The following is an 11,876-nucleotide window of genomic DNA, read 5'->3' on the forward strand; positions in this document are numbered from 1 at the left end:
CAGGAGGAAAAGGGGACGACAGAGGATGAGATGGCTGGATGGCATCACTGACTCGATGGACGTGAGTTTGAGTGAACTCCGGGAGTTGGTGATGGACAGGGAGGCCTGGCATGCTGTGATTCATGGGGTCGCAAAGAGTCAGACACGACTGAGCAACTGAACTGAACCAAATGAAGTGGATGAAACTGGAGCCTATTATACAGAGCGAAGTAAGTTAGAAAGAAAAACACCAATACAGTATATTAATGCATGTATATGGAATTTAAAAAGATGGTATGATGACCCTATATGTGAGACCACAAAAGAGACACAGATGTAAAGAACAGACTTTTGGACTCTGTGGGAGAAGGCAAGGGTGGGATGATTTGAGAGAATAGCATTGAAACATGTATATTATCATAGGTGAAATAGATCGCCAGTCCAGGTTTGATGCATGAGACAGGGTGCTCAGGGCTGGTGCACTGGGATGACCCTGAGGGATGCGATGGGGAGGGAGGTGGGAGGGAGAGTCAGGATGGGGAATGCATGTACACCCATGGCTGATTCATGTGAATGTATGGCAAAAACCACCACAATATTGTAAAGTAATTAGCCTCCAATTAAAATAAATTTTAAAAAAAGAAAAAATAAATAAAATGAACTTCCACTTTGACCCAGTTATTTCACTTCTATGAATTTCTACTGAGGAAATAGTGCTACAATTGTAAAATATATATGTAAACAAAGGTTCCCAGGTGGTGCAGCAGTAAAGAATCTGCCTGCCCATGCAGGAGACACAGGGTTCAATCCCTGGGTCTGGAAGATCCCCTGGAGGAGGAAATGACAACCCACTCCAGTATTCTTGCATGGAATATCCCATGGAAAGAGGAGCCTAGCAGACTACAGTCCATAGGGTCATAAAGAGTGGGTCACAACTGAGCACACATGCATATGTAAACAAAGGTCCCCACTGTTGCAGTTTTGTAATAGACAAAGATGGGGACACGACTGAGCGACTGAGCTGAACTGAACTGACTGAAGATGGGGAAGAGGCTAAATATCAACCAGTAATAGATCAGTTGAATTTTAGTAAATTCACACTACAGAATACTATTGCAGCTGATAAAATGTTGTACATGGTATATAAGGTGAAAAATAGTGTGCAGAATAATTTGCATAGTATGATCTCAAATTATTTTAAAAAGGCACATGTGTACACACACTCACATATAACATATCTACATTATTTTCTTTTTGGTGGTGTATGTGAAACAAACAAAAAAAAACCTGAGTCAATTGAAAAGTTAGCAGCAGTTTTCACAGGATTTATCCTAGGATTGAGGTAGATGGGTTATCATGGTGGTTATAAGAAGAGTGGAAAATTTGAGACATTTTTATTTTCTGCTTCTCTCTTCCTAGTTAACACTTTCTTTCCTTAATGTCAATTCAAAATTTCTCTCCTTTCACTCAGCAAGGAAACCTTACCCAATCCCCAGACACTGCCTCTTCTTTCAGCATATTAATAGTGTTCCTTTCCTTCAAAATATTTTGTTCAGTTTGTATGTATATGTGATTATTTCATTATTTTCTTCACTATGAGAGCAGAGTTAGTGTCTGCTTTTGCTCATCAACTTATTCACAATAAGCACAGTATTTGTGACAACTCTCCCTCTTCATCTCCCACTCCCAATATTTTGATGTAGACAGTTACATCTTCTCAGTCTTACATAAAGAGTTATGAGAGTGCAGTTGTTAAACATCTCCATCACACAAACACAGATGAAGGAAAACACAGCAGAAACAAATAGCAAACATCACACTAAATGGTGAAATTTTAGGGGCATTCTCAAAGACAAGGTCAGGAGGCTCTCAGTCACCATTATTATTCAACATAGTTCTGGAGGTTCTGGCTGATGTAGTACATCCAGAAAATAAAAGAATAAGAGATATAATGATTGGAAAAGGCAAAATTAAAAAAAATCATCATTTTCAGATGATCATGTATGCATACTTAGAAAAACCAAAGTTATCAACTGAAAAACTACCAGCATACCTCTGAGTATTGTGGGTTCATTTCCGGACTACCATAATAAAGCTAGTATTTCAATAAAGTGAGTCATGTATTTCTTTGGCTTCTCAGTGCACAAAGAAGTTTTGTTTATACTATTGTTAGGTAGGAAGTTAGGCATGAGTAAAGAGGGGTGGCCTAGCCAAAAAGGATGCAAGCTGATCTCTAAACCCCATCCCAGACATCCCCAGGAGAGCTCACAAATCCCTACAAAAATAACCGCAGTGACTTTTCCAACTCCTGCACATGTTCCCTAAGCACACAGTGGATACAAACTAACCACAGGGGCTTCTCCAAGTAACCTTAGGCAGCTAGGAGCCCATTGTGCTGTGCTGAGTCGCTTCAGTCCAGTCCGACTCTGCCATCCTATGGACTATAGCCTGCCAGGCTCCTCTGTCCATGGGATTCTCCAGGCAAGAATACAAGAGTGGGTTGCCATTCTCTTCTCCAGGGGATATTCCCAATCCAGGGATCAAACCCACATCTCCTTCAGCTCCTGCATTGCAAGCAGATTCTTTACCCACTGACCCACCTGGGAAGCAGGAGCCCATTAAAGGCTCATAAATATTCTACACATATATACTTCATGGCAAATAGATGGGGAAACAGTGGAAACAGTGGCTGACTTTATTTTTCTGGGCTCCAAAATCACTGCAGATGGTGATTGCAGCCATGAAATTAAAAGACCCTTGCTCTTGGAAAGAAAGTTATGACCAACCTAGACAGCATATTAAAAAGCAGAGACATTGCCAACAAAGGTCCGTCTAGTCAAGGGTGTGGTTTTTCCAGTAGTCATGTATGGATGTGAGAGTTGGACTATAAAGAAAGCTGAGTGCCGAAGAATTGATGCTTTTGAACTGTGGTGTTGGAGAAGACTCTTGAGAGTCCCTTGGACTGCAAGGAGGTCCAACCAGTCCATTCTAAAGGAGATCAGTCGTGGGTGTTCATTGGAGGGGCTGATGTTGAAGCTGAAACTCCAATACTTTGGCCACCTGATGCAGAGAGCTGACTCACTTGAAAAGACCCTGATGCTGGGAAAGATTGAGGGCAGGATGAGAAGGGGACGACAGGGGAGGAGATGGTTGGATGGAATCACCGACACAACGGACATGGGTTTGGGTGGACTCCGGGAGTTGGTGATGGATAGGGAGGCCTGGCATGCTGCGGTTCATGGGGTCGCAAAGAGTCCAACACAACTGAGTGACTGAACTGAACTGAAACTGATAACAGATTGAATTAATGGAAGACATACATAGGCCGTTATATAACTTGCAGTTGTCAACTGGCCGTGAGTGTATGCCCATTTGCATTCCCTTTCCTTGATTGGTGGTGGGTACAAGCCCTATTTTGTACAGGGCATAACCAAAAGGAGGAGACAGGAAGTATAAAAAGGAGGAGACAGGAAGTATAAAAAGGTGGAGAGCCAAGGAAGTATAAAAAAGGGGAAGCCAAGAAAGTATATAAAGGGGGAAGCCAAGAGAGATTATGAGGACAACTCCTTTGGGATTGGCCTGTTCCCATGTCTTGGGAGTGTCTGTCTAATAAAAGATCTGTCTGCTTGAGCTAAACTGAGCTGTAACCTGCCTGGTGTTTAAAACCCTTTAGTCCACCATTCCAAATATTTGTTATAATGAGATAAGAACAGAAGAAGAAAAATAAACTGATCTGACACTATAGTGTAGCTTATTAAGTGTACAAAAGTATTATGTCTTTAAAAATGTACTTAGGATGCAGGATACAGGAAGCTTGGGGCTGGTGCACTGGGATGACCCAGAGGGATGGGCTGGGGAGGGAGGTGGGAGGGGGTTTCAGGATGGGGAACATGTGTACACCCGTGGCGGATGCATGTTGATGTATGGCAAAACCAAGACAATATTGTAAAGTAAAGAAAAAAAATAAAAAACAAAACAAAAACAACAAAAAAAAAAGTTTGTGAATAAAACAAAGTTTTAGCAGTAAAAAAAAAAAATGTACTTAGGGACTTCCCTGCTGGTCCAGTGGCTAAGACTCTGGGCTCCCAATAAAGGGGGCCTAGGTTTGATCTCTGGTCATGGAACTGATCCCACATGCCCCAGCTAAAAGTTTGCATGCTGCAACTAAAGATCCTGTGTGCCTCAACTAAGACCTGGCACAACCAAATAACTAATTTTTTTTAAATGTGTATGCTTTAATTTAAAAATGTTATTAGTAAAAAATGCTAATCATCATTTGAGTTTTCAATAGGTTGTAATGTTTTTGCAATAGTAACATCAAAGATCACAGATCACCATAACAAGTATAATAATAATGAAAAAGTTTGAAATATTGCGAGAATTACCAAGCTGTAATACAGAGACATGAAGTGAGCACATGCTGTTGGAAACGTGGCACCAATAGACTTGCTTGACAGAGTTGCCACGAACCTTCCTTTTGTGAAAAACTCAATATCTGTGAATCACAATAAAACAAAGCACAATAAAATGAGTTATGCCCGTATTAGAAATATTAAGAAAGGTCACTAAAAGTAAACATGTCAGAATTATTTCCTTTGACAATAACCTGGTAGAAAATATAATCATAAAAGGAATATCATCCCTCCAAAGCAACAAAACCATAAAACACCTAAGAATAAACTTAACAAGTAATGAGTATGAACTACCTGAAGAAACATAAAATTTATTGACGATCATAAAGCCTGGCATGCTGCAGTCCATCAGGTTGCAAAGAGTTGGACACGGCTGTGCAACTAAACAACAACAAGCAAAGGTTGATATGGATAGAAAGACCCAATTTTTAAAGATATCAGTTCTAAAATTAAAGTGCAGATTCACTGCACTTTAATGAGATTGTTAAAAGTGATTGCTTTCGGAACAATTACTGGTGGAACAGGCATTACAGGGAACTTTCACATTCCACTTTATACATTTCTGCATTGTTTGCACATTAAAAAATATAAAGAATGTGTATAACGTAGGAGAGAGAAAAACAGAGGTTGATTACCACTAAAAGGATATATCTTTTTTTTTTCCTAAGAGAGTACCTCTTAGATTTTTTAAGTCATAAATGATGCCTATCTGATGAGAGTTATGACCCTTCTTTGAACTAAAATGAACACATGCATCCACTTCACTTTGATACAATTGTAGGTAGAGCACAGAGGCGGCCAGTTGAGAACGCCTACTCTACATTTATCAGGACAGTCAGTGGGGAGAGGTGTACATACGGCTGAGGGGGCACCAAGGTGAGTGTAGGTTGTGGGCAAGTGACCCAGCAACAAGGCTGGGTTCCCCCTGGATGCCCTGATGTAAGAAGGCCGGAGGTGTGAGGCCAGCAGGCTGCATCTCTCAGGTCAGGTGGTATCAGCAGACAGCATAAGGAACAAGGATAACTGGGCCACCGTGAATCAGGGCAGAACACGACTGGCAGGCCTGGATGTTTCCCCCCCGCTCCCCCCCGCAATTGCTTCTTTAGGCTTCATGGAACTCTGCAGGAGTAGGTGGGAACAGCCATCCCCTTCTCTGCATCCCTGAGTTATCTCGGTGGAAATGTGAAGTATGGAGGGAGGAAAGAAGTCTAAGGTGTTTACTCAGGTTGGTCACCCGAGTAAAGTGGCATTTACCACCTTGGTCACCTGTCCATGTATATTTTAAGAGTGAGCAAAGAGAGTCAGGTGCCAGAATGCAGGGGATAAGAAACTCTGGAATATAGGGGAGGTGGGAAGGCATCACCTTCCTCCCTCCCCTCTTGACAAGGCAGGGACAATTTCTCCATCCCTCACACCCTCAACTTCTTCAGCCATAGTAGGTGGTAGTTTAGTTGCTAAGTTGAATCCAACTCTTTGCAACCCCATGGACTATAGCCTGCCAGGCTCCTCTGTCCATGGGATTTCCCAGGCAAGAATACTGGAGTGGGTTGCCATTTCCTCCAGGGGATCTTCCCAACCCAGGGATCAAACCTGTGTCCCCTACATTGGCAGGTGGATTCTCTGCCACTGAGCCACCAGGGAAGCCCTAGTAGATAAAAAGTTAATCTGGGATAGGTATTTAGAAAAGCCATAAAATCACAAGAGATTCACACAGCAGTCAGTCAAAACTTTGAGGTAACTGAATGTATTTCTTTCTTTAATCAAACTAGATATGATTGTATTGCTTTTATCAAATTGTAAGTTGACCCAAAATTTGAAAAAGTAAAATAGATCATTTGTTTAAAATGGCCAAGATTAGACAACCAGTCATCTTTGTGGACTAATACATAGACCATGTGAAAAATAACAGTTTCAATTTTAAAACTGTATTATATTTAGAAACTTTCTATATTTAGAAAGCTTCTTTTTGACTGTAACCAGTGGAAACATTTTCCTTGTGTTAGAAATAAATATAATAAATTTAATGAGGACTTTGGGGTTATTCCCTCACACTTAAATTCTTCTCCACTCAAACAAAAATAGCATCATTTTCTCTATATAGGAATAATGCATTACTGATTTTTTAAAAATGAACAGAAAAGTTTAAGAAAGTAAGATATTCCCACTGCCCATCTCCTTTTTTGAGATCTTAAATCTAATTTCATAGAGGGGTGTAGGAGAGAAGCTGTTCATTTGAGGCTGGGAAGGGGTGGAGGTGAAGGGAGAGGTGGGTGGACAGGGAGTAGAGGAGAGAAAAATTACTCCTCAAAGAGTAAGAAAAGACCGATGGACATGGGAACAGATGTTGTCTCTGTTAACCAAAGAAAGGCAAATGCCAACTACAAGAGAAGCTACTTCTGGTTTCTGGGATCAGCAGAGGAACATGAGTGGCAGGACCTGCTGTGGAGGGGAAGGAAGGGGGGTGGGCCAGCTCCTGCCGCACTGCTGGTGGGAGTGGTAATTGGGGTCCTGAGCTCACGAGTGACGTGGCTCTCACGTGAGCAGGAGCTAGACATTTGCAGACGTCCTTCTAATCCTGGTCTTCGTTTGGTCCGGTTGCCATCTCCCTTTTACCTCGAAGGCGGGCGGGCTTGTGGCCAGGAGAAGAGGAGGAGGAGGAGGTAACTCTGCCCTGCTGCCAGCAGGTCTATGTGTGGATGGGCTCTTGCCTGGGGGATTCCTGCGGTGCTGGTAGCGGAGGGTGGAGGCTACAGAGGGACACGGCTCGCTTTCTCCACACCCTTGCACTGTTTCCTCGGCATTTCCAAGAACAAAAATGGTGGACACTTGGGAGCCAGATTCCAGGGGACATCCCAGACCAGGAAAGGGGAAACCTGAAACCTTTGACATCCAGGGCCTTGTATCGGGAAGGACCCGTGTTAAGATTCTTGTCCGGTGTGCTGCTCCATCTAGCAACCAGAATCTTGGAGCTGTGCGTCTGTCTTGTCATTCCCCGTGTCTTTCAGTAGGGCGCTGTACCGCTCCGAGCAAAGGAATAAAGAATCTGCCCCGAAGCCCAGCAGGTCCGTGTAAAGGTGGGATTGCTCTGCGACTCCTAGAAGGATGAGGATGGCTGGGCTTCTCGCTCTAACCCGGGCGCATTATTGACTCCCAGTTACCTCCCTGCTATTTGATACAGGAAATAGGATATGACAACGCGTACAGGAAAAAGAGTTGTCTTTGGGGCCGCGAATGCATCGGGGAGGGGGAATCAGATCTTGGGGTTTTCTTTCGCTCGTCTGGTTATCCGCACTCCTTCGCCCCGCCTCCCCTCTTTCCAGTTGTTCCAAAGGGGTGTGGTTTTTCCTGGGAAAATGGCTGACCGCTGGAGTTGAGGCTGAGACTCGGGGCTGGGGGATGGGGTGGATGGACGCCCTTGCTGGAGAAGGCTGCTGTTATCAGAGTCCTGAGAAGTGGGGGTAGGGTGAAAGACCAAAAAGTGAAATCCGTTTGACAACCAGGACCTTGGATTCAGAAAAGCTGGTATTGGGACTGTCTGAAGTCCTGTTCTGTCTGCCTAGCCATCCCATCTCTGCTGTGTCGCCTGTCTGTGTCTGTGGATCTTGCGCCTGAAGGCCAGTTCAACCCTAGGAGCAGGAAGAAGAGGAAAATTGCCCTGAAACAGGTAGGTTAGAGTGAAGGTGGTGGCACTATTTAGGGATCCCTGGGGTGGAGAAAGGTGAAGACTGCAAACTCCAGTGGGCCTATGGACATCCCCCTCATACCCCTCCTTCTCTCTGGACCACTGCAGAGCTTGCAAAAGAAAGCGCTCTGCAGGGAAAGAAGTGGCTGGGAGGACGTAGGTGTCTGCGAGAGTCCTGGGGTGGGAGTGGGGGTAGGGAGGACCTTACTCCAAATTACTTTTCTGTCCCAGAGTTGTCAGTCCTTAGGTTACATGGAGGCGGAAACCTAGACGAGGAAGGAAGGAAATTGTTCCGGAGCAGTGAATGTAATGGGTGGGGGTAGGAGTATCCTGGTACCTCTGAGATGGTGGGGGTGGCGGAGGCCAGGGCGGAGTTCGAGAGCTTTGTGCATTTTACGCCTGTCTGGCTTCTAGATACTCACTCTGGCTCCACCACCATCCATTTTGTTACAGGGAAGGAGTTGTGGCAGTCACCTTCGAAGGCGGTGACTTTTTCGGGGGAGGGGGTAGGGTGGAGGTTTGGAGGAGGTCGTAGGAGCGGAGTGGGGGGAGGGGTGACGGGTCAAAACAAACTTTCAAATCAAAGCCGCAGCTCAGTGAGGAGGGGAGGGTAACCGAAGATGGGAAATACTGGGCTCCGCAGGACTAGGGCCAGTGATGCCAGAGAGGAACGTGTGTCCCGTCTCGGGTGAGGTTCATCTGTCTGTCCCCCTGAGCGCTCAGCTCCACTTTCCCCACCCGCTTTGTACGCAGGTTTGCAGGAAATCGGTGTTACTCCAGGCCAGAAATCGAAGGAAGAAACTGCCTGGACCTGTGCGGGTGTATGTGGGGGTGCCTCTGCCCCCGGGACATCTGCAGGGGCAGGTAAGGTAGGGAACTGATTAGTTGTCTTAAATTTAACGTACTGGAGTGGGGTAGTTGAAGAGGACGTTGGAGAATCTGGAGGTGGGGAAACTTCCAAAATTCCTGATTGAAGAAAGGAATCAGTGATCTCACTTTGAGTCCCTGCCATGTCTCTATTTGTTTGGTCTGTTTGTAGGTCTGTAGGTCAGTCTGTCTGCATGCAAAGGCGCAAAAAGGAGGAGACTGAAGCCTTAAATCTTTTATCCTTATGTCCCCAAGTACCTGTAGCTGCAGCAGAGCCTGCTGGCTGTAGCTGAAGACTCCGCAGCCCCGTCTCCCCCCGCATCTCGACTTGGGAGCACTCCTCCAGCCAGAGCAAGTCCTCCAGACACTCCCTGTATCATGGGCCGAACTCGGGAAGCTGGCTGCGTGGCTGCTGGTGTGGTGATCGGGGCTGGAGCCTGCTACTGTGTATACAGGCTGACCTGGGGAAGAGATGAGAACGAGATAATCTGGAAGGAGGACGACGATGAGGAGGAGGAATCTCGCGATATTTCAGAGACTGGGAAAGGAGCTAAGGCTAATGCTGGGGCGGGGGCTGGAGCCAGACTTCAGGGTGACTCAAAGGCCAAGGCTGAGGTAGCCGTGGAACTCAAGAGTGGACCTGATGTAAAGGCAGAGGCCCACTCAAAGGCCGAGTGTGGAGGTGGCCTAGAGGCCAAGGCCAAGGCCCTTTTCAGCACCCTGAAGGAACAGGCAAGTGCAAAGGCAGTTAAAGCTGCCAAGTTGGGTACCATCTTTGGGACCAGGGCCCTTGCACCTGGTTTACCCTGCCCAGGAGTCAGGGGTGGAGGCTGCCACCCTGTGAGGAATGGAGCTAGGGCTGGGAGCAAGGCTAGTGGCAAGTCCAAGGGAAGGACCAGAAATAAGAGCACCAGGACTCCAGCTATGTTATGGCCTGTTCGAAAGGGCAAGTTCAACTTTCCCTATAAAATTGATGATATTCTGGGTGCTACTGACCTTCAAAAGGTCCTTAACATCTTAGAAAGATCTAACGATCCTTTTATTCAAGAAGTAGCTTTGGTCACTCTGGGTAACAATGCAGCATATTCATTTAACCAAAATGCCATTCGTGAATTGGGTGGTCTCCCAATTATTGCAAAACTGATAAAAACGAAAGATCCCATTATTAGGGAAAAGGCATACAATGCCCTTAATAACTTGAGTGTGAATTCGGAAAATCAGGGCAAGATTAAGACATATATCAGTCAAGTGTGTGATGACACCATGATCTGTCGTTTGGACTCAGCTGTGCAGATGGCTGGTCTAAGACTGTTAACCAACATGACTGTGACTAATCATTACCAGCATTTGCTTTCCTATTCTTTTCCAGACTTTTTTGCTTTGTTATTCCTGGGAAATTACTTCACCAAGATTCAGATTATGAAACTAATCATAAACTTTACTGAAAATCCAGCCATGACAAGAGAACTGGTGAGTTGTAAAGTGCCGTCAGAATTGATTTCCCTCTTTAATAAAGAATGGGACAGAGAGATTCTTCTTAATATTCTTACCCTATTCGAGAATATAAATGACAACATAAAAAATGAAGGGCTTGCCTCATCCAGGAAAGAATTCAGCAGAAGTTCACTTTTTTTCTTATTCAAAGAATCTGGAGTGTGTGTCAAGAAAATCAAAGCATTAGCAAATCACAGTGATCTGGTCGTGAAAGTAAAAGTCTTAAAGGTATTGACCAAACTCTAATTGGGAGATTGTCCCAAAAAATATCGAGGAAATTTTTTTAGTTTGCAGTTGGGAACAATGCATTTTGTAAATTCTTTATTTTTCACTGTGCTTATACGGCAAAGAGATCCTCTCAGCTGCTATTTTAGAATAATGACTATTACATGTCATCAACAGTGATGCCAACTGTGATGGTTTGTTTTAGGCTAGATCATTTTAAGGATGTCAGATGAATAATAGAGATTGTACAAAGAAAGCATTTATTGATTCTATCTTGCTACCTAGATTGAGATATTTTTACTCTTTACTTAAACTGACAGCAAACTAACCACAAATAAACTATACTTTTGTATGGGTTTACATCTGTTAATCTTGTGTTTCATCAATAAAGTTGTATGTTTTAACCAGCAAAAAATTATCGTGTTCTTGAGTTGATGATATATATGGAGAGACAAGATGTATGGAAACAATATGGTGGTAACAAACCTGGGAGCTTCTAATCATGGCCAGCTCTTTCCTATGGCAGACACTTATGCAAGCAACAATGCTCTCCTCCAAAGAGGGATTGCTTAAGTAGTGGGCATGAAAGATGGGATAAGAACAGGGCAGAAGAGCATTGGAGGAGGGAGGAGTTGTGGGAAGAAAGGCATGGAGGTTGTAACTTTCCAGAGGAGGCTGGCCTGCATGGAATACAAAGTGTGGGGAGGGGAGTGATGGGAAATACAGTCCAGCAGTTGGGGAAGTCCCATGCATTGAGGACCCCCAATTTCTAAACTGAGGTATCTATGTATTATTCTACACACCCCTGGGAGACACCAAAGCCTTTTGTGACCAGAGGAATGAATGACAGGATGAAAGGGAAATTATGTGACTGACTTGTGTGCAGAATGAGTCAGTTGGCTTAGGGACAGGTGTAGCCACTGGAAATTGCAACATCATATAAGGAATTTATCACCATATTTCAGTCATAGATGCTAAAGGTGTGAAATTTCACTGATGACCATGGGAGTGGTAAGGGGAGGAAGGATGTGAGAGATGCTTTGAGTGAAGAAGTGCTGCAACCTATCCTGGGAACATACAGAAAGGGACAAATTTCATTGTAGGGTCCTGAGGGCATTTGACAGAAAAATATCCTCTTTTTTGTCCAATTCGGGTGTCTATGGGAGTGAATACATTAGTTATTACTCTGAAGTTATGAGAAAATAGAATAAATAATT

The 11,876-nt window shown here is 44.3% G+C and overlaps 1 protein-coding gene across 17 annotated transcripts; it reads left to right on the forward strand.

The window, feature by feature from the left end:
* Positions 1 to 6,664: 6,664 nt before the first annotated feature.
* ARMCX1 (armadillo repeat containing X-linked 1) lies at positions 6,665 to 11,074 on the forward strand. 17 transcript variants are annotated; one of them, XM_025276132.2, is made up of 5 exons: positions 6,665 to 7,051; positions 7,344 to 7,453; positions 7,952 to 8,055; positions 8,827 to 8,942; positions 9,113 to 9,252. In XM_025276132.2, exons 1-5 carry the CDS (start codon positions 6,717 to 6,719, stop codon positions 9,231 to 9,233), a joined length of 786 nt encoding a protein of 261 aa, XP_025131917.2. In that variant the 5' UTR covers positions 6,665 to 6,716; the 3' UTR covers positions 9,234 to 9,252. The 17 variants fall into 17 exon arrangements, with proteins under 17 accessions (XP_025131917.2, XP_025131916.2, XP_044792696.1 ...); XM_025276131.2 differs by having other exon boundaries at positions 6,672 to 7,051; positions 7,344 to 7,465; XM_044936761.1 differs by having other exon boundaries at positions 6,678 to 7,051; positions 7,344 to 7,465; positions 7,892 to 8,055.
* Positions 11,075 to 11,876: the final 802 nt, after the last annotated feature.

Source organism: Bubalus bubalis, chromosome X, assembly GCF_019923935.1.
Source record: "Bubalus bubalis isolate 160015118507 breed Murrah chromosome X, NDDB_SH_1, whole genome shotgun sequence".
Classification (NCBI taxonomy): Eukaryota; Metazoa; Chordata; class Mammalia; order Artiodactyla; family Bovidae; genus Bubalus; species Bubalus bubalis.